Raw genomic sequence first — 23,046 nt, forward strand, 5'->3', positions numbered from 1 at the left:
TTGCACTCGCATCTAAACGTAAAACGCGGTCGAGACCTGGACGACATGTTTGATTCCAGTTGAAGTAATACATTCCGGGCTGAGGACTAACGAGCAGCTGTCCCTGGCAGCACAGGCACGCGCGCGCGCGCGCACACACACACACACGCACGCGCACGCGCACGCACACACACACACACACACACACACACACACACACACACACACACACACTTCAGCTTTATTGATATTTTTATTATTTCCATAATTAATAAATACATTTCATTTAATATATAAACAGGATATACTGTTTGCAGTATATCGCACTACATTAACAACTGTTATAATGTTGTTATAATGGATTGTGTTGGGAGAGCCATCTTCCAGTAGCGCTGTAGAGGTGTCCCAGGTTTGACAAGCTGCTGATAATGAGGATGTAAACACCGTCTGTGGCGGTCTCAAAAAAACGCCCTCATTACTACTGAAGCTGCTATCCTTTCCTAGGAGAGGAAAATAAGTGTCTACTGGTGTCTGAAGTTGCCTTTAGACCTAGTTACTTGCTTAAAAACTCGGGATTGTGAAGTGGGTAGTGTTTGACTGCGAGGTGAAAGGTAATGGGTCCGATCCCGGTGTCTACCTGCTAAATGGTGTGGTTTGAACCTTGCGCAAGATGTCCTAACCCCCACCCGCCATATTAATGACATGTACCTGAAATATAAAAATGACTCAGCTACACTCAACACTCAAATATATTAAATATTTGACAGCAAGTAGAAAAATAAAAGACTGGTAATAAGCCAGTAATGGATAATATTTGATAAAGACTGCAGTAGACTACTGGCAAGTGGTGTATTGGACACCCGGCTGCTCTCTAAATAGTCCAGACATCTCATTATTCAGGTTGAAGAAAGCTGCCAATGCGTCAGCTGTGTTTTATGCTATTTGCTCTGAATAAGCTCCAGGTTGGTTGTGAGAGGTTAACGATGGGAGTTATGGTGGGTAGTTGAAATGAACACTACACCGTTGTCCAAGAGACAAACGACACTACTGGCCTCATCCACTGCTCTCGGGAGAAAATGGATCCAGGCAAAAAGGAACATATTACCGCACTTCCATAAATCTGCCGGGGCTTTAAAAGTCATCTTCTCTGGGACCGGCAGGGCCAAATGTTCTCATTTAGAATAAATTAACACTAGTTTTGCCCGATTCCTAACAGCAACATCTGTCAGTTACATAGCTAAAGAAAATAGAATAATAAACAGATAGATGTTTCGATATACATTCACAGAATGCAGCATTCCTAACTGTCCTAACTGAGACACAAATCATGTGCACTATCAACATATGGATACATTATCATAAATCTTGTAGCTGTAGATCAAAGGTCAAAGTTCACACACACATCTGTCACAGTGGCCAAACAGCTAAATGACACGCCGTCTCTGGAATTGATACAACACACAACATTGACGTTCATTGGCTGGCAAGGTTTGCATTTAATATTTATATATGTAAATTTCACTGGTGTTCGTAAAAGGAAGAGGGAGTGAGAGAGAGTGGAGGAAGAAGGAGAGATAAATACTAGAGAAAGAAAGATAAAGAAAGATGGAGACAAAGAGGTAGGGGGGGGGGGGGGGCAAAAGATAAAAGAGAAGGAAGAAGATGGAGACATAAAGGTAGAGAGAAAGATAGATGGATTGAAATATAGAGAGACACAGGTTTCCTTTCCTGAAATCAGGGCACCCGTTCCCTAGGGAACCAGCAGGTTACCGGGTGACCCCTGGGTGACCCCTGAGAGACGAATACTCTGCAGTAGATGAGGACAGGGTCGTTACGGGGGGGAGGGGCTCGAGAAGACCTGGATAATGAAGTGGGAATGTAGACACACATAGTAGCCGGACTGTGCAACAAATGTTGCACAGTCTGGCTACTCAACGTCCTGTTGGCTCATTTTATCTGCTGCTGCGGGGCTATTTGTCATTTAATCACTTTATGTTGTAAAGTTAAATAATAATAATAATAATCATTGTGATTTCAACACACGATTTGGGAACAGGGACTTGCCAAGGAAGTGACATCAAGTGAAAAAACTAAATCTGTGATAGCGCAGTTTGGCCCAATAACAGTGTTCCATATGACGCTATCACATGACAGCAGCCCCACCACACCAGTGTGTGGTTTACATGTTCCACAATATATCAGCACAGTGTCACACTAAACATAAAACATGCAAACACATTTAGACATGACGGGAGGAATGGTTGCCATATCCCCAGGGTTCACCTCACCACTGAATTGAATTATACTCAGCAGTGTGTCTTGGTATCAGGACGTTGTTTAGAGATGAGAACGACATGAAAATGTTGAGTTTGCTGGTCCAGCCTTCATGTGTTGGTTGGGGTAATGGTCATATCGTTGGGGGGGGGGGGGTTGTACCACGCTCCTTCATCGTTGTCATGGAGACAAAGGTGCCGGTTGCGTCTTCCCAGTGCAACGTCAGGCCCTCACGTCCGCAGGGTTCGGATTTGATCTGAAACGCATGGAAACATGCTTTTAATGCGCCCTGCTCACATTTTTAATCAAACAGGCTTTAAACACCGTTTACACACACATCTCGTTGGCATCTGTCAGTAATCAGTAAGACTACCCAGATAGAGAGAGACTGACGGGTGAACACAGTTTACTATGAGGGACCATTATATGTTCCACTCATCGTTAAAACTGTGGGCGAGGGCTGACAGAGCTGACCGCAAGCTGCTTCCAGTTTCCTACGCCAGCCTTTATTAAACACAGACATGTGATCTATAGCCGGTATCTTCCCCAAGATGTCAGCTGCAGTTCGACAATTATTTGTATAAAAATGAAGGTCCTTAGCCTAGCTAGCAAGAGAAATGCTATCAGAGACGGGTTTACTTATCGATAGTAAGTCCAAGCCCTTTCGGTAAAGCTAACTCAAAACCCCTGTTTCAAAGAAAGAGCATGTTATGTTTGATTGTTACCACTCTATACGACTAAAGATATAAAAACGAAACGAGTAGATAGATATAGATATATATATAAATATTGCTTAAATTAATTAATTAATTAATTATTAAACTACACAGAGATTGCTTCTCTTTGTGAAATTTGCTCTATAGAAAGAATATGAATGGTAAGAAAACAGTGGAATACAATAGAATGGTCTACCATCTGAAGATTGAATAGCGCAGACCTTAAAGTGACTTTTAAGACATGTTAGAGTGTATTTTGTAAATATATGCAGACAGATGCACAGAGGCAGAGAGAAGGTGAGAGGACATCTGTTCACACACCAACACACACACACACACACACACACACACACACACACACACACACACACACACACACACACACACACACACACACACACACACACACACACGTAATTAGGACTCCAGCTCGTGGAACCAGATGGGAGTTCCGTCACAGGTAGCAAAAGGAAATAAACAGACCGGTTAAACTCTACACATAAACACAACATGTTGTGTCTCGTCATCTAGCAGTGGTGTTGCACTACCTTGGCCCTTGACAAGCTTTAGTCCAATGACTGTGGCCGTTTCTCAATACCAAGTACGCAAACTACGGACTCGCAGACTTGGAAGTGCGTACTTGGCAAGTCCGGACTTCCACGTACAGACTTCCGAGGACGCGAGTACGCAATTGGAACAGCAGCGGACTCGATGACGTCACCAACTCAGCTCTGTTAACTGTGCTTTACGGCCTCATGTAGGCATATTCTACTGAACAATATAAACGAAATGATATAAAACTCAACCCCAGCCTCTTTCATTTTAAAATACTATGTTAATATTTTGAATGAATATAAATGAAAAGATATGCTTGTCGTGTGTATAAGCTATACACACGACTTTTTATATGTAGGCCTAGGGTACAGATGCACGTGCCTAACTGCCTATGTAGTTGGAGAGTAGGCTATTGATATAATAATTACGAATGAGCAATAAATAAAACAAATCAGCCCAGCCTCTTTCATTTTAAAATAGTATGTCAATATTTTGAATGAATAGGCCTACATTTTTGTTATATTTGTAAAATGTTCCTATATATAGCCTATTATTATAGCTTACATACTAATATTTAAAAACATGGGAATGCTAAATGCATCCTGGGATATTTATTCAAATTCCACACCTCCGATGCATCCTCGGTGGAACGGCCAGTTTAAGAACGCATCGAGAACACTTCCGGGTTTTACGACAGTACTTGACTTGATGCGTACTTTGAATTGGAACAGTACTTGGGCTACGACTGATGACGTTTCACGAGAACGCAAGTACACAAGTACAGACAAGAACGTGAATTGAGAAATGTCCTGTGTCATGTTGGGATTAATTAAGTACCATTTTATTTTTCATTTTCTCAAATTGTATAAAATTGTATGGAGTCTAATCTATTCTAAACTCAGTATGTAGTTAGGTGGTTGAAAAATACTTCTCTATGTGTAGGGTTTAAAAACATGAATTCAGAAATTCCCCTCAGTAATAAATTAATAATCCATAATGTAATCGAATAGAAACCAACTAACCCAATCTAGTATCAAGAAATATAATCTAGTGTAGTCTAATTTAATCTAATCTAGCGTAATGTAATCTAAAGACTGTAGTGTTTACAACCCTACCTTGCAGCCAGTCAACCCCCTCCGGAAGACCCTCTCCTCTGAGGGCATCGCTGGCACTGGAAGACAAACACACAGCAGAGCGGGGGTCACTCAGCATGACGACCCCCACTCTTCAGGACCCGAGGAGAAGCTAGTTTGATGACGTCGTGAAGTAACACGGTGGCTGGCATGAGCTACTTGTCAAAGTAAAACATGTGGTAATTGCTGTTTACATGCGTTTCCCTGGAGGTAAGAGGGTGAAGTACATATGACACCAACAATTTAGATCAATTCAAGGTCCCATGGCATGAACATTTCACTTTATGAGGTTTTCTAACATTAAGTTGAGTTCCCCTAGCCTCCCTACGGTCCCCCAGTAGCTAGAAATTGCATTAGGTGTAAACCGAGAAGTAGCTATCTTACTCCGTCTTTGAAAAAAGGATCGCTGAAACGCTTCGATTTGGGTACTGGTCAAGTATGACGTCATACGGGACCAGGTTACCTCCCCTTTCTCTGCTTGGCCCGCCCAGAGAATTTGGCCCGCCAATGAGACAATGAGCTAGGACCGTGCGAGCGCCACATGTGTGTGTGTGTGAATATACACACACTGTAACGCAAGTGTTCTTTGTTATTTGGATAACCGTTCTGCTGTTGGTGTTATGGCGCATAACACGCAACACAATAACGCAAGCTTGCATAAAGCTCCCATTTGGTGAAAAGACTAGACTGCGTCGGGTTGGTTGAGAAGGAATTGGGACCCCGGGCAACAATCGCGGGCAACAATCCCCTTCTCCTCCATTTCGCGGTTCAGTCTGTACTTAATATTGACGTGGAAGTGGAAGAACCAGAGGCGTCTGAGAACCCGACGCAGTCGTTTGAGATTCATAATATCATCCGGAGGCGCAAACAGCTTTTGACCATGATAATATATATTATATTATATAGATATCTAAATATAATATGACATTATTTAGATATAGAGCTCCAGGACTCCCGCCGGAGCACCCGGAGTGTTCAGTGTTCCACTGTAAACACTAGCGCATGGTACCGTGGCCGCAAGCTGCTCAGGGCCACAACCCCCCACCCTTCACCTTGACCCGCCTCTAAAAACGGCGCGTTTGTGGAACGCTCATTGTGGAACGTCTTCAAGTACTGTATTAGGGGCCCACTAATACCTATATTAAAGAATCCATAAAATTGCATGCCATGGGACCTTTAAGTACACAACTCAACAAAATATTTAACATAGTTTGAGTCGTTTTTCAATATAATAATGAGGAAATTGTACATGTTATACCTTCAAATGAAACACGCAAGTCTTGTCATAATAAAAAAACCTTAAATAAAGAGAGTCTGCCTTATATTTACAAGTAAAATGGATGTTCAAAAAATATTAGTTCTTAGAGACCCAAACCTTAAACATACAAATACTTTTACTGGCCTTTTTATGCATGCCCGCTAGACATTATTTTGACAAGCAGTGGTAACTTGCTTGCCTGCATTGACTGTTACAAAGACAGAGCAGAGGCATTTGAGGCACAGAGTGTGCACCAAAGTCAGCCCTGATAGTGCTCGCAATATGATAGCAACAGCCAGAAAAATGTCCATTTGCCTTGCGATTAAATCGCGATAAAATTGTAGTCGATTAAAAGCCCTAGTATTGATGTGTTCGTGTGTGTGTGTGTGTGTGTAGGACAGTGATTGACTGTGTGTGAGTGTGTGTATGAGAGAGTGAGAGTGAGTGAGTGAATGAGTGAGAGTGAGAAAGAGAGAGAGAGCTATGTCAGGGCAATTGTATGTGTGTGTGTGTGTGTGTGATTGTATGTGTGTATGTACCAGATGTGCCAAGGTTTGTCTTTGATATTCTCCAGGCAGAGCAGCTGGGAGACCTTGACTGAAGACAGAGCCTCACGGACGTCCATCTTGTTAGCGAAGAACAGGATGGGGACGCGGCGGTGTTTAACGTCTGGGGAGAGACAAAATGGAGGACAAACATTGGCAGCAAAACACGCTTCTTAAGTGAATTCAAAAGATATAGTAGAAACCATATTTGCCATTTCGATAAGACATACAGGTATTCAATGTGGTTGAAATGTATTCATTAAACGCACCAATTATAGAAAGAACGAAGAACATGTCATCAAAAGCATTAGTGATGCTTGTGAGTAATACCTTGTGTCTATATGTTCATGATAGAGATAAAGCATCTTCTTGTAAAGATGTATTTGTGAATGGATCTCCATAAAGGAGCTATATTGTCTAGCTGTGAGGCATCAGAGCTGAACACGGAGTCACTGAGTTCCTCACCAGGGACTGGAATAGCACTGGACAGAAGACAGTGTTCAGCGCGTCCAATTCCAGTCTGAGACGCACAGTCAGAGACCCCCAGACAGGGGCCTCCAGTCAGGGGCCTCCAGTCAGGGGCCTCCAGTCAGGGGCCTCCAGTCAGGGGCCTCCAGTCAGGGGCCTCCAGTCAGGAGCCTCCAGTCAGAGACCCCCAGACAGGGGCCTCCAGACAGGGGCCTCCAGACAGGGGCCTCCAGACAGGGGCCTCCAGTCAGGGGCCTCCAGTCAGAGACCCCCAGACAGGGGCCTCCAGTCAGGGGCCTCCAGTCAGGGGCCTCCAGTCAGAGACCCCCAGACAGGGGCCTCCAGTCAGAGACCCCCAGACAGGGGCCTCCAGTCAGGAGCCTCCAGTCAGAGACCCCCAGACAGGGGCCTCCAGACAGGGGCCTCCAGTCAGAGACCCCCAGACAGGGGCCTCCAGACAGGGGCCTCCAGACAGGGGCCTCCAGACAGGGGCCTCCAGTCAGGAGCCTCCAGTCAGAGACCCCCAGACAGGGGCCTCCAGACAGGGGCCTCCAGACAGGAGCCTCCAGTCAGAGACCCCCAGACAGGGGCCTCCAGACAGGGGCCTCCAGACAGGGGACTCCAGTCAGGAGCCTCCAGTCAGAGACCCCCAGACAGGGGACTCCAGTCAGGGGACTCCAGTCAGGAGCCTCCAGTCAGGGGCCTCCAGTCAGGGGCCTCCAGTCCGAGACCCTCAGTATGGGACTGACCTGGGTGGTTGAGCAGGGTGTCCAGCTCCTCCTTCGCCACCACCATCCTTAGCTTGTCAGCGCTGTCAATCACAAATATGATGGCCTGACCCTCCCTGTAACACAGACAGGAGAGGGGAGAGGAGTGTGACCAGAACTGCAGAATGTGCAGACTAGACCTATCTGGTGATGTTCCCAACATGTATGGTTTTACCCCCAGATCTTTAGCTTGGCCGTAATCAAACCAAACAACCATCTATAACTTAATACCTTAACATAACCATCTCTAACCTAACCTAACATAACCATCTCTAACCTAACCTAACCTAACCATCTCATACCTGAACTTAACCACCTCTAACCTAACAACTAAACATCTCTAATCATATATCTAAACGTAACCATCTCTACAACAATACCTAAACGTAAACACCTCTTAATGCATCACCTAAACCTAACCGTGTCTCGTGAATAAGCTACAGTAAGGCCCATGTACAGTAATGTCTTCGGCGCAGCGTTCGTGAGGACTCACTTGTAGTAATGCTCCCAGAGGTTCCTGTAGCGACCCTGACCTGACATGTCAAACACCGTGAAGGACAGACTGGAGGGAGAGACCACACGAAACCACGTCAGCGTCACCATGCACGACACGTAACAACCACGATAGCGGCGGAGAATTCGTGTAGCGTTCCGTCTTCCATGACCTCATACCTAGAAGTCTTGAACTTCTCTATGTTGAAGCCAATGGTGGGGACAATGTCCTGTGTCTGGGCCTGGGGGGGGAGACAAGTGTATTAAAAATTGTGTTCAAATAAAAAAACATATGTAACATGTACATCTTACAAGCAAATGAATCTGTCATCATCGAATTGATACCTTTTGATCATATCTATATAAAAAATGAAGGTGTACCATTGATACATGCTGCTGCCATTTCGTAGTAACTATAATAAGTGTTAAACTTTGATCATTACTTCCAGGGGGATATAGGAACTGGGGTTGGGTCAGAGGAGTGACAGTGGCGGTAACCTCATTCGCAGGCGTTCTTTTATCACGAGGGAGACGCCTGGAAGCTTTGAATGTGGAGATATTGGCTAGAGGGAGGGACTTCCGGGAAAGGCATAATCCCCTCTTCTTTCACCAGCGACTGTTAACTGACTTGCCAAAGGATTGGAATTTGCGTTTCGGTGGTAGGCTAGTACGGACCGGAGCTATCCAATAATACTCAGCATCCATCCCTAGACTACAGTTAGGTTAGAACAAGGCAGCTGCTAGACTATCAAAATAAGCTACATATCAACCCTAACAACCATTATAAGCATTGTAGCGGTTTAGGTTTAGGGCAAGGGTTAACCAATGTGACCCTCACCTTAGCCTTGTCTCTAATTAATACAAAAGCATTGGTTCTGTATTAATTGTGGTCAATGAATTCAATGACTGCGCTACCTCGGGCTTTGTGCCACGTGCCTCATTGGTTTTACCAATGAAAACTTTATTTCGCTGGTGCGCAATAAATGCTCTGTTAACTATGGCAACTAAATCTGAAAAAATGGGGGGAAAATGTGAAACTGTGAGACAACGGCACATTTGTTGGGAAAACAGGTGTCTACTGTAGTCTTTTGATATGGATCCTTTGTATTGGCCACTGTCAACTGACTGTTGGTGACAAGTTTTTGTTGAACCACTTTCTTATACCACTTTACTATGAGCTTAGCACTCATAGTTAGGTAGATGGTGAATGGTGATCAACACATCCACACACACTGTGGATTACCACCTTGTAGAAGCTCTCCCTTGGACGCAAATATAAATCAACCTTTGCAAAGATGGAGCTCCACACATGCACACACCATGGCGTTATACTTTGTGTCCGAGAAACTTAACCAGCCTCTTGGACGCACCTCATAAGGCTAGATGGATGAGGGAGATTATGAGAAGTGGGTGTGCATTCTTTAACGCATCCATGTTTTGGAGAGGCATTTTTTTTAAAAACTTTTTTCCCCCTGTTCGCTACTAAAAGTTGGCTATTATTCTTTCAGAGAAATTTGGTATATAAAAACGAATCTGTCGTGATACATCTGCACACGTCAAGATATCAAAGGCAACCTATATTCACAGCCCTAGTAAAAATGATCTGCCTTGTAGCACCGACTGCTATTGAGATGAATGATCAATACATATAACGGATAGTGATAACTGTACTTAATTGAATGTTGTTTACCACAATAGAAGCAATAAGAGGACTGTATGTTGGGAAACGTAAATAGGCTATTAAGTAGACCTACTTCCACCTACCTCCGCAATTGTTGCCGTCAAACTAGAGTTTTTGAGTTTGAATCCTTGTGGGCATAAATGTAAACCAGATATCATCTCTGAAATATGTATGTATATTTGATATTTGACTTCATAAATAAAAATATATGGGTAAATATAAGGTGACCTACATTGGAGGGCTTCAGCTTGTTGATGATGGTGGTCTTGCCGCTGTTGTCCAGGCCAAGACACAAGACATTCACCTCTTTCTTCTTCAACCCCAACCACCCTGCTAGCTTGTCAAACATCCCCATCGCTCAGTCTGCCTGCACCACGTTCCTCCTGTGAAAAACAGTACTTCACCAATAACATTACTGACGCAAAGTTATAACGAGAAGTTGATTGTATCAACTAAAATGTTACAATTTTCCTTGTAGCCTATTTTAAAGCAAAAGCCTAAATCTCAGACATTAGTATATTTATATCTGATAGGCCTAAAAGTTACAGTTAACAGTGCTGAAACGATTTTTTACAGATGTTACAAAAAACAACAGCTTATAATACAATTCCCGTATATAACACCCAAACCCACTGTTATGGTAGTCCATTAAATACGACTCTCAGTCATGTAGAACTGAGCGTCATTCAAATGTGAACAACCACACTCTATTCCACTCATCACTGACTGCACAAGTTCTAGTGGCAAATGATCCACTCAAGTCGGTCAACAGTGGTTGTTTTTAAAGGGCTTAACAAATAAAGTTGGATTGGATTGGATGTGTTAGTGAATCCAGTTAATCTGATTTGATGACTATACCGTCTTTTTATGTAAACACTATATAACAGTTCACGTTATCGTGCTTTAGTTTCCGTTTAGGGTTAAACATGCGTTTTATCCTAAATACATTAATTCAAATAAGCGTCAGTGCCAATCTATGGTTAAACGTGTATCGTAAACATAATGTACACACATGCTTTGGTCTTAATTGAGCATTAATTCAATAATTCATTAATTCAAGTGAGGCTAGCTAAAGCTAACTGATGCTAAACGAGCACATCACTCGTATCACATTCCGTTCTATCAATGTATAGTTGATAATACAACTATACATTAGCACACGGGACCTGTTAAGTGTTCGTATGTTTAAATATAACATAATAACAGGGAGAGTAGGTCGGGTAGGAACAGTAATGCCAATAGCCAACGCGGGTAAACTCATAGGCTAGTGGGTTAATAATAGGCTAATAGCGTGCAAACGACTGCATGCCGTTTAAACGGATTTACCTGAACCACGGGCTGCAGAATCCGAAACTCGTTCTTTCAGAACATAGAACGATTATTACAGAGAGAACGGGAGAGGAGGCTGGAGCCACACTCACTTTCCTCCCTCGACTAGTCTGGTCTGGAGAAACAATTACACTCTGTTGCTAAGGAACCAGCCAGGCTGTGTGGGTTCGCATGACTCAAGACTGACATCTAGTGGTCAGAGATGTGCACATGTATAACAGTATTATGTATGTTTGTGTTTTTTTTTTTTTAGGAATTAGTCATTTAGAAACTCGCTAAACAAAACATGTATATAATAAAATGTCTAACAATAAATCGAATGTATATATTTGTTATTGCATAGATAATATGCATTAGCCCTACTATTTATTACACTTATATCCAAAGGGACTTACAGTGAATTCAGACAGATATCATTAAGAAACGGCAAGGGGTTAGCAATTTTGGATGTCTACAGATAGGTAGATATTTGGGGATTGAACCCAGAACCTTTGGGCTGGAAATCGAACTTGAACACCACTACGCTATCCTGCCCCCACCCCATCTAAAATAAATATTGATAAAAGCTGCAGTTATTCCTATCATAATAAAAATATTCTGGACATGTGTTTACAAGAGTGATAACCAAATGCTTGCTGGTGTTTTTTTTTTTTTTTTTGGGACCTTACATTTTACAGAAAGATGCACATGAAAAGAGTGTATTTGCTCTGTGGAGCTTTCAGACCTACTCTATCAATCACCTACACCGGAATCCTGTTGACAAACACACCTGCCCATCCTTCACGTCCAGAACATGTGAGCAAGTTGAGGGACAGTTAAGTGGATACTGTCTGTGACGTGGCTAGTTAGTGTGTGTGTGTGTGTGTGTGTGTGTGTGTGTGTGTGTGTGTGAGAGAGAGAGAGAGAGACGTTTGTGTGTGCAAACAGGAAATCACACATGTTCCTGTTGTGAAAAGGTGTTCCTTTTTACTTTCATCAGGACTCATGTCATCACATTGTGCTCACCACAACCAAGAACCATATCATCATCATCATCATCATTATCTTCATCATCATCATCATCATCATCATTTATCAATTTATTAATCTGAAATAAATAATTCATAATCATAATTTTCATAATTATAGTCAAACTCTTCAATATAATGATATCCTCCATATCCTTATAGTCATACTCTTCATCTTTAATTATAATCTTTATCATCAGAATAATAATCCTTATCATCAGCATGATCAACATCCTCACCTTCTGACACCATTGACTTCTGACACGCTGTAGCTCGTCAGGGCTAACCAGGAGGTCAACCAACATCCTGGGCCTGATTTCACCAGGACTTTCACCATCTGGTCTGAAGAGAGCTTCCACACCAGTGGGCTAAATCTAAGAGCAATGTATGAATTTTGAAAATGGTGGGGTTGTCGGCTAAATTGAATGAGAATATTGAATAAAATAAACACTTTGAACAAGACGAATCACACAGATACTCTGTAATTATCTTCAGAATATACATCTCTATAAAATCTCATAACATTCAATGGTCTCCAGCTCAAAAACATAAAACATGTCACAAGAATAAGATCAAGATACAGGTTCAGCAGTCGGTTCCACCTCCTCTACACCACTGAGGGGGTAGAGTTTCACCGGTTGTAGAAATTTACAATTTGCCCAAACTTCATAACCAATAATGTTCATCGATCAGCATCATGACACTCCTCTGGCCACCCTGAAGTTATTTTCTACCGCGGCGTGAGGTAACAGGTTTGATCCCAGTCATAGTGGAGGGAAACCGTTGGATTGTCCTTGAGGGAGATGTGGCGAGAGAGAGAGAGAGCGGTACTGCTGGCCAGGTGTCTTCTGTAAAATAACCCCAAGATCTATGCTGACAGGGGTCGCTACTTGTCCGTCCATTCCTGACTGAAGTCCAAAGAAAAAGCGAGCAGCCGTCGATAGACTTGTTTTTGCCACCCTTTGCCCTCTACTCTCAAGGAGTCACTGTCGGGGTGAGTAGTGGGTATTTTGTCGATTGCAAGCACCGGAGTCTTGCCTGACAGTCCTGACGCCCGGGGGGGGGGGGGGGGGGGGGGCGCTGGGTGGTGGGCAGCGGGGGTCAGACTTGGAAGCCGTTCTGATGGATGTGGTGGAGCTGCAGGCGGAGGGACTGGATGCTGCTGACGATCCGTCGCTGGTGGCCGATCAGGCCCACCCCGATACGTCTGACGTCGCTGGGTGGTCGGGGACAAAGATCACTTCTATGTCTAGAATCGATACCGGGGCGAACGTAAAACACAGGGACTAGGTAGTGAAAACAATGATGATACTACTATCTATGACTATCGATGATTCACATGCAAGAAAATAGAAAAAAACACCCATTGACACTCAGCTCTATGCTCATCTCTACATCTTGGGCTTCTCGGGAACCGTGGTAACAGAGATGTTTATGAAACTTTAAACCTATGAAACTTTAGTGAAACTTTAAACCCATGAAACTTTTTATGAAACTTTAAACCCATGAAACTTTAAACCTTTTGGAATATGTTTTCATATGTTTAGTTTAGCTACGCCATGTCATCCTTCGCTCAACTTACTCTATGCACATGGTGGAAATAGAATCCAGCGTGCTGTAGCCAGCCACCAGGAAGTTGTTTTTGTATTGGCTCATCTGGATTGAGTCCAGCCAATCGCCGATGGAGATAAACAGAGGGTAGTCCCTGATGTCTTCTGGGGACTCCGGGAAGCTGCGACCAAATGTTGACATACTGTGTGAAATACTAAGATATACTTAGTATAACAATAACAATAACAATAACCAAAAATAAAACGACAGCAACTTAAAAGCAACTTAAAAGCCTTAAGCCAACTTAAAAACATTGGTAAATCTTGGAGTTGCATTTGAAAGCTTAGATATCCTACAAGATTTTCAATAGGTATTCTCCAAGAGCTGGTTTCAATAATAAATAAATTGCAATGTATACATTAACTTCAGTCAACCTACAGTGTAGGACTTGTCGTCCTTAGTTATTGTGAAAATAGAATAATCGCGCTTGTCTCAAAACAAAATGTTGCACTCGGATCTCCTTGCGCTCGCGTTCATTCCATTCCGGGCAGGTGAAGACAAAGCTCTTGAATATTCTGAATTTGGACTGCAATACCAATTTTAAAAGCTTGGTCTCAATATTACATATTTTAACTTGAACTTACACGCTGAGGTCCCTGGGACAGTAGGTTCTGTATGATATATGTTCTAACCTGTGTTCATGGGTCAGTGTGTGGGGTTGTGTCGCAGACAATCAGTGCGTTTACATGACACTCAAGAAAGTCGAATTATTGGGTTCGTCCAACTATGATTGGATTACTAAGATGCATGTATAGTCGAGCTAAAATCGAATCGAATTGGGTTTCTCATAGTCAAATTAAGACCCCTAGATAATGCGATTCATAGTCGAGTGCATGTATGGAGTTGAGAAGTAGAAGGAGACGATAGTCTCCCGGCCGCGGGAGCGCGCATGGCATGCATTCATTACTGTGTGTTCACACTTAAAGACACATTTTTCGCCTGGTCGCGCTGTCGCCGAAGTTTTGCTGCGCGACAAATCATAATCTGTCGCTGTGTAGTTATGTCAGGCGAACTTTGTCGCACAACATCTTTTGCCCGCCAACGGTGCTTTATGCCAATTCATTCTCATCAACCATGGCCGACCACCACGTCTTTACCTGTTGTAACGGTTTAACGGTTGGCCCGGCCGGTTGAATGCTGATTGGCTGTTTTACGTTACTTCACCCACATTACTCACAGAGAGTGAACGCTGATTGGCTGTCTCACGCGAATGCCGCGGCAAAGTTCAAATATTTCAACTTCAGCGAAATTTGTCGCGTTGCAAATCCTCGTGAACACTCTCGCCCATGACAGGGCAAAATGTTGCGCCGTCAATCAAATCTTGCCGCAGGTTTTTGCCGCAACAAATTTCGCCCGATTTGCGTTTCTATGTTGACTTTGTATGGAATCGTGTCGCACCGTCACGTTTGGTGTGAACACACAGTTAAAGGTGGAAGCACACGGACACTACGCTTCGATTTCACCCAAGGCTGAATTAAAAGTACATGTTTTTCTAAATGTGGGTCATCAGCGAGGTTGTAAAGTAGTAACTTCGGGCACATCTGTCAAAATAAATGTTTTTTTTCTCCCAACGTGTTTACAATCTTTATTCATTCCTTGCGATGCGGCAGGAATGCCGTATACGGACGGGCGGCGGAGGGGCTGCTCCGGTGGGAGAAAGATGTTTTCAGTAGACAGCTCCATTGTTCCGACCTCGTATGCGGACTCCTCTGCCGGCAGAGCCAGCTCCTCCGGCTGGAGTCGGCATACGACCGAGAGGTCGGAACAATGGAGCGTTGGAGAAATGATATGGACCCGAAGTAAACTGACAGCTGTCTACTGAAAACATCTTTCTCGAATGCAGGCGCCTGAGTTTGTTGTTGCTGGTGACGTAAAGAGGTCAACCGGTGGCTCTATTACCACTAGTTGAAATGGGTACAGCGCCACCTATCGTACCGGAGAATGACACGCTTCGGCCAATGAATCGATTTACTCAGCGCCATGTATACCCGGACAATTGCAGTTATCCAATTGCGGAGCATAGTCGGACTACGGCTTTAATCGGATTAAGCTGTGCATGTAAACGTAATGATTGATTCCGACCTGTGGTCATGGCTGACCAGGGCCAGCAGGGTACTGGGGTTGTGGATCAGCTTGTCCAGAAAGGATGCCACATCGGTGAAGTGTGGGCGCTGCAGGCGCTCCTTCTGCCAGCAGTGCAGCATGAGCTGGTGCAGGGCCACCGGACAGCCCATGGGAGCAGGCAGTCGGTAGCCCTCCTCTATAGATAGGATGACCTGGACAGGAGGAAGGGGGGAGGTCAGTCAGACATGCCATGTACCCAGCATGGAGCCACAAACAGGCTGAAAGACAAACAAGGCACACCACAGACAAGACACATAGACAAGCACACAGATGGGCAGTAGGCACACAGCGTGGATATAATATATAAAAAACATATCTATATTTTTGTGTTTATTTTATGTATTAAATGTAACATAACACCACGTGAATCTCACATCCTGATTGGACATCTCCCAGTAGGGCCGCTCGCCGTATGACATCACTTCCCACATGAGGATTCCGTAGCTCCACACGTCGCTCGCCGAAGAGAACTTCCCATAGGCCACTGCCTCGGGGGCCGTCCAGCGAATAGGAATCTTGCCTCCCTAACATGGGACAAAAACACGTTTATTTATATAGCAGCCTTCACGCACAAAAGGCCATTCAGAGGGCTTTACTGTCAGGGTTTGGTCTTGAACCCAGGTCTCCAGCATGAAAGTCTAGAATAAACCCCTGTACTACGCATGAACTGATGGTGACTAAAGTGCAAAGCAAAAGCAGGATACATTTTATTCCACTGAAAAATAAATCAAAAAAGGCAAAAAACAAATCCGACAAAAAATCTGAAAATCAGGGTTAGGTGACAGGCAAAGGTTGGCAACAAATACAGAGGTCAAGACGGAAGTTAGTCACAGGGTTCAGTGAAGACTCAACAGAGACAGAGGGCCTCTACGGATTCTGTTTTCTGCATAGGAAATTTCCTTTCCTAAGGAGATGACCCGGAAGTACTTGGAGGAAAGGTGGTTTGAATTCTAAAAATGCTTAGGAAAGGTGCCTCGATGCAACCTTTAACCCTCCTTTAGCATAGGTTACGCCTGACCAACCTTTACGAAAGGAAAGGAGATATTTGTATCCCATAATCCTTTACAGCAGCAATATTTAAAGCAACAGGTCACCGACGAAGTTTACCGACTCAACGCAAAGACACATTCATGTAGACGCGGTAAAGCAAAAGAAGAGTAGAGAAGAAAATAAATAATGATGATTGATAATAATGGATACCAATTCCAGAAACATAATTATTTTAATTAAGAGTGTCTATTATATTTACATTTTCATTTAAATTTAGGGCATTTAGCAGACGCTTTTATCCAAAGCGAATTAAAATGAGTACATTTGTCATAAGAAAGTGAAACAATATATCGCTGTTGCAATATAGATAGCTATGATAAGATGCTACATAACTACTAACTAAATAAGACATACGATAAGTGCGTACATTAAGTGCCAGGACGTACAACATGCAACAAGTAGGAAGGGAGGGACTTAAGACCTCTCTGCATAGCCACCCCCGCTCTGCAGAGTCTAGGTGAACTCTGAACAAGTGAGTCTTCAGTCTTTTGCGGAAGCTGCTGAGGGACTCTGCGGTCCTTACATCAGCAGGGAGCTTGTTCCACCACTGTGGTGCCTCTTAGTGATGGCGGTACCAGATGTCCAGTTGAAGTAGTTGAGCGGAGCGCTCGAGCTGGGGTGTGCGGTGTGACCAATGCTTGGAGGTAGGCAGGGGCAGTTCCATTGACCGCCTTGTATGCAAGTACGATCGTCTCAAATCTGATACAAGCTACTACAGGGAGTCAGTGGAGGTTCCTTAAGAGGGGGGTCACATGGGAGAATTTAGGTAGGTTGAACACAAGCTGCGCTGCAGCGTTCTGGATACGCTGCAAAGGTTTAATCGCGCAGGCAGGGAGTCCAGCCAGGAGCGAGTTGCAGTAGTCAAGGCGTGAGATGACGAGCGCTTGGACCAGGAGATGAGCTGCTTCCCTCGTGAGGAAGGACCTGATCCTGCAGATGTTGTAGAGGACAAATATGCATCATCGGGCCACAGAGGTGATGTTGTCAAATACAACACTGAGGTTTCTGGCAGTTGCTGATGGAGATACAGCGATGTTCTCAACAGTGACCAGTAGGTCCATGTGAGGGCAATCTTTCCCCAGCATTAGGAGGAGCTCAGTCTTGTTGAGGTTAAGTTTCAGTTGATAATAGGTAGTCGTCCAAGTACTGACGTCTGCCAGACATTCTGAGATGCGTGTTGCAATCAGGGTGTTGTCAGAGGAGGGGAAAGAGAGGAATAACTGAGTGTCATCAGCGTAGCAGTGATGGGAAAAACCGTGTGATGTGATTACAGAGCCCAATGATCTCGTATCATATAGGGAGAACAGAAGGGGTCCCAGAACAGAGCCTTGAGGGACACCAGTGTCAAGCGTGGAGGGTTTGGACAAGGAGCCATTCCATGTGACCTAATAGTAGGATGTGAACCAGGATAGCGCAGAGTCAGCAATGCCAAGTTTGGCATTGGTGGTTTACGGTGTCGAACGCCGCGGACAGGTCAAGGAGAATGAGAACCGATGAGAGGGACCAGGCTCTGGCAGCACGGAGCGACTCAGTCACCACAAGGAGCGCGCAATCTTGAAGCCTGACTGATGGGGGTCAAGGAGATTGTTGTGTGAGAGATAGGAGAGGACAGTTGGTTAGAGATGGCACGTTCCAGTGTTTTTGAAAAGAATAAAAGAAGAGATATGGGTCTGCAGTTCAGGATGTCGGTGGTGTCAAGGGTCGGTTTCTTGAGGAGCGGCTTTATTCTGACAGTCTTGAAAGACGCTAGAACAAGGCCTGAAGCGATGGCAAGGGTAAAAGGGGAGCTGATGTCCTTCACTTCTGGGTAAAGTAGGTAACAAAGTCATCAGCAGTGAGGGATTAAGGAAGGGGAGGGTGGAGGTGTGAGGAGGGAAGAGAACAGTTTCCTGGGGTTGGAAGCGGAGGAGTTGATTTTGGTCCGGTAGAAGGCAGATTTGGCTGTTGACATAATGGAGGTGAAGTCTGAGAGGAGGAAAAGGTAGTGAGATAGATCATTAGGACAGTCTGATATCTTCCATTTCCCCTCCACTGCCCGCAACTCTGCTCTATAAGCCCGATTCGGAGCCAAGGAAGGAGGGGGGAGGATCGGGCTGGTCTGGAGTGGAAGGGACAGAGGGAGTCCAAGGAGGTGGAGAGGGCATGGTGTTGGAGGCTTCCTCTGTGGACAGTTGAGAGAATCGTTGAGAGATGGTTGTGAAGACAGGACAGTTGAGGCAAACGTAGAGGGAGAGAGAGATTTCAGGTAACGGCGGGTGGTGACAATGTGAGGAGTAGAGAGGGGGGAGGACTTCAAGGGGGGAGAAAAAGACACAGGGAGCGGGGTAACAGAGACAGCCGAGGTACCGCAGGACCTCGTGAATGGGGTGAGTAGAAGAAGGGGTGAGTGTTAAATCAAAGGTGGAAAAAAAGTTGGTTAATTCAGGTGAGTGCAACTTCTCTGGCAGGATTTTTTGAAGTCCCCCAGGACAACAAATAGTGTGCCATTCTCTGGAAAGAAGCTGAGAAGGGCATCCATGTCATTGTAGAAGTCACAAAGAGGACATGGAGAACGGCAGATCACCACAATGTATAGCTTGAGGAAGGGGGACAATGACAGCGTGGAGTTCAAATGCAGATCTGGTTGTGTTCCCCAGTGGAAGGACCTGGTAAGACCACTTAGGCGAGATGAGGAGTCCAGTCCCTCCTCCTCGCCCCGATGGTCTAGGGGTGTGTGAGAACGAGTAGGCGGCGGAGAGGGCAGCTGGAGTGGCAGAGTTCTCTGGAGTGATCCAAGTCTCTGTAAGGACTAGGAAGTGGAGAGTCATGAGGGATGCGTAGGCCGAGATGGAGTCTATCTGATTGGCAGTTCCAGAGTCCTCCCATTACTACGAGGTCAGTGTAGGTAGAGAGCGGTGGGTGACTCGGATTGGAAGGGCTGCTGCACCGAGCAGGAGCTCTAGGGTGGCGTCTTCTGCGGTTGGGGCCTGACGCTAAAGCTGACACTAACAATGACTAGCCTTTAAGTGCACAACGTAGCTCATGCAGCCTTAGACCTCCGCGAGCCAGCTACTTTCTATCAAACACACAGTTAGGGTTCGCACAACCAACTTAAATGTTAAGCACACAAGTTCAAATGTAATGTGAAAATGTAAATGTTACAAATTACTATTATTATGCAGGTTAGATGGTAATAGTAGGAATAGTAGGAATGACTGTAAGCATACAGACATTTTCATAGCGTCTGGCTGAGCCTCAATATACGTACATCTGCTTCTTGCCAAGAATCATTGTACCAAGCGGTTGACAAATTGGTTCTGTCGCTGAAATCAAATCAAAGTGAGTGTGGGATCGATGTATTGAGGAACACTGGCATTACAAAACGTTACACAGTCTGGCTCAAGCGGCCACACAGGAAACGATGTGTTGCATTGGGCTGTGTAGAGTAGTGTATCTTTAGGTACTGTATTCTAGTGTGTTGTAAGTCAGTGTAGTGTAAGATATTATGGTACCCATGGGCGTCAGTTTGGTTTGAAATGTGCTGGGGAGAGAGACGCATTCGAAAGTGCGTTTTTAGAAGTGCCCGGTACAATGAGGATGCACTCTTTTTTTTCTCTTTAGTGCAGGTAATGAAAGGTTCTGAAAGACGGCATACCCATGTAGCTTACTAATAAATAAAATGTATACAAAAAAAACGTCTTACACGTTTTATGAAGAAAGCATTTCCAAAAAGCATTGGACATAGGCTATGACCCACTATGTTGTGCTCCATGTACCCAATGTTGACAACATGACGTGACATGACTAAGCTACCACAACACAAACAAAGAGGAGCTAGGAAAGGAAATTAAATATGTGTTTAAGTTGTGAAGGGGCAAACGTGTGGCTCATTCATTGTCCAAGCCAGGCTGGCAGCTCATACAAAAATATGTAAGGGATAATGTATAGAACGCCAGTCATTATCCGGAAAATAAGCCCCGAAAGGGCGAACCGGATACCGACGCAAAGTGGAGGGGTTTCGCTTTGCCCTGAAGGGGCTTGTTTTCGATAATGACTGGCGACGTTCTATACATTATCCTGCTTATTACACGGCTACTTACCAAAACGAAAAAATAACTTCACATCTTTTTACAATTCATTTGTTACCAGCATAAGTTACCGGACTACTTGTGGAGTGATACGAGAGACGTGAATAACGCTTCATGGTACTCTATTGATCCAAGACGGGAAATTCCTGAGTTTGTTCAAGTATTTTATGGTCATGGTTATAACGGTATGGTTTATATGGTAACATGTATTGTAATGTCTTGCACAGATATGGTTGTGTTTGGAATGCAATGGCCAGTTTGAAGCCCCTAGCAGATGGTTGAGGGGCTAGATGCTAAAGGTACAGGGATGTGGAGATGGTCCTAATGTTTGGGGGTGAGGAGGGGGGGTTTTGGGATTAGAAGGTCACTTTTTAGCATTAGTGGTAAAGATTAATTATGTTCAGTACTAGTCAGTATGTAGCCCCTTAGCTGAGGGTTTCAGGGGTAAAGAGTCATTATGTTCAGTACTAGTCGGTATGTAGACCCTTAGCAGAGGGTTTCAGGGGTAAAGAGTCATTATGTTCAGTACTAGTCCGTATGTAGCCCCTTAGCAGAGAGGGTTTCAGGGGCTAAAGAGTCATTATGTTCAGGGTGAACTGGTCAGCATGTTGCCCCTTAGCCGAGGGTTCCAGGGGGTAAAGAGTCGTTATGTTTCGGTACAAGTCAGCGTTCAGTCTAAAGAGGCGGTATGTTTTGGGTGAGCTGGTCAGCCTGAACCCCTGTAAGCGTGACCTCACCGAGGCAGAATAGGCTGAGTCAGGGTCGTCCTCCACGACTCGGGACATCCCGAAGTCTGACACCTTGCAGACCAGGTTCTGGTCCACCAGGACGTTGCGGGCGGCCAGGTCCCGATGGATGTAGCCCATGTCAGACAGGTAGGTCATCCCCTCCGCCACCCCACGCAGCAGGCCCGACAGCTGCACCACCGTGAACTGGCCATCATGTGACTACCATAAAATGAGACACGCTTTATTACTCCCGGAGAGGGGACGACGGGTATCACAGCAGAATGTAAAGGACATTAGAGATGAAAGGTGCAGTCATTTAAGATAATATTTTAAGATAGTAGATAGATAGTATTTTTTTTTTTTTTATACTCTGTGTAGAATATTTGTTATTTATGACTGTGCCTGCCTCTGTATGAGAACATTACAATTTTAGATCACTCCTGGCTAATTTCTGATAATCTCTTCTCCGATTTTTCCGGGAAATTTATCTTTCCTGTCAATCGCAAGAATCTCAGTCAAAACAATGCTTTCGAAAATAGGCTTGAATCCTTTTCATAGCAAGTCGAAATATCCAACCATGCAACAATTGTTAAAAGAATAGGATTCAATTTCCTTTTTATTTCCTTTTTTTTTATTTCCTTTTGATTTGGGGTCTTTTCATGTTTGGTCTAATCTACAAAGGTGTGTTTTTACCCGAAGGAAGCTGTCAAGTGCTCCGTTTTCCATGAACTCCACGACGATCATCACCGGTCGGCCTGTGGGCACAACACATATTTTTTGAAAGAGCCAAAGTCAGGGTTACACACACACACACACACACACACACACACACACACACACACACACACACACACGCACAAATCCACACACACACACACACACACACACTCTCTCTTACTCCTGGTGACCACGCCCTCCAGCCGGATGATGTTGGGATTCAGAAACTGGCCCATGATGGTCGCCTCGCGCAGGAAGTCTCGTCTCTGCTGCTCCGAGTACCCGCCCTTCAGGGTCTTTATCGCGACGGCAACGTCTGGCTTCCCCGGCGTCTGCAGGCGCCCGCTGCACACCTCACCAAACTCACCTGACAAAGACACACACACACACACACACACACACACACACACACAGAACCCCACACGCACACACACACACAGGAACACACACACACACACACACACACACACACACACACACACATACATAGCTGCTTACATGGAAACAATGTCACTTCTTGTTCAACATGATTTCAGGAATTAACT

The 23,046-nt window shown here is 44.6% G+C and overlaps 2 protein-coding genes across 3 annotated transcripts in view; both read right to left on the minus strand.

Annotated features, from left to right (window-relative positions):
* Nucleotides 1–689: 689 nt before the first annotated feature.
* arl6 (ARF like GTPase 6) lies at nt 690–11,294 on the minus strand. The gene is made up of 8 exons (XM_084476051.1): nt 11,195–11,294; nt 10,101–10,251; nt 8,368–8,429; nt 8,189–8,257; nt 7,678–7,772; nt 6,455–6,584; nt 4,640–4,695; nt 690–2,509 (listed from the first exon to the last, which is right to left on the minus strand). The coding sequence occupies exons 2-8, from the start codon at nt 10,221–10,223 to the stop codon at nt 2,484–2,486; spliced, it is 561 nt and encodes a 186-aa protein (XP_084332177.1). The 5' UTR covers nt 10,224–10,251; nt 11,195–11,294; the 3' UTR covers nt 690–2,483.
* A 2,011-nt stretch (nt 11,295–13,305) lies between these two features.
* Nucleotides 13,306–23,046, minus strand: part of LOC311356186 (ephrin type-A receptor 6-like) — a gene marked incomplete at both ends in the record, with an annotated part of 66,993 nt that continues 57,252 nt past the window's right edge. The window contains 7 exons of one of the 2 annotated variants that reach the window (XM_084475942.1): nt 13,306–13,420; nt 13,787–13,936; nt 15,898–16,091; nt 16,314–16,463; nt 21,794–22,003; nt 22,478–22,539; nt 22,683–22,868. In XM_084475942.1, the coding sequence (XP_084332068.1) occupies nt 13,306–13,420; nt 13,787–13,936; nt 15,898–16,091; nt 16,314–16,463; nt 21,794–22,003; nt 22,478–22,539; nt 22,683–22,868 (1,067 nt within the window). Of the gene's footprint in view, nt 13,421–13,786; nt 13,937–15,897; nt 16,092–16,313; nt 16,464–21,709; nt 22,004–22,477; nt 22,540–22,682; nt 22,869–23,046 lie in introns of both variants that reach the window. The other variant, XM_084475943.1, reaches the window with a different exon arrangement.

This window comes from Micromesistius poutassou (assembly GCF_964030765.1).
Source record: "Micromesistius poutassou genome assembly, chromosome: 12".
Taxonomy (NCBI): Eukaryota; Metazoa; Chordata; class Actinopteri; order Gadiformes; family Gadidae; genus Micromesistius; species Micromesistius poutassou.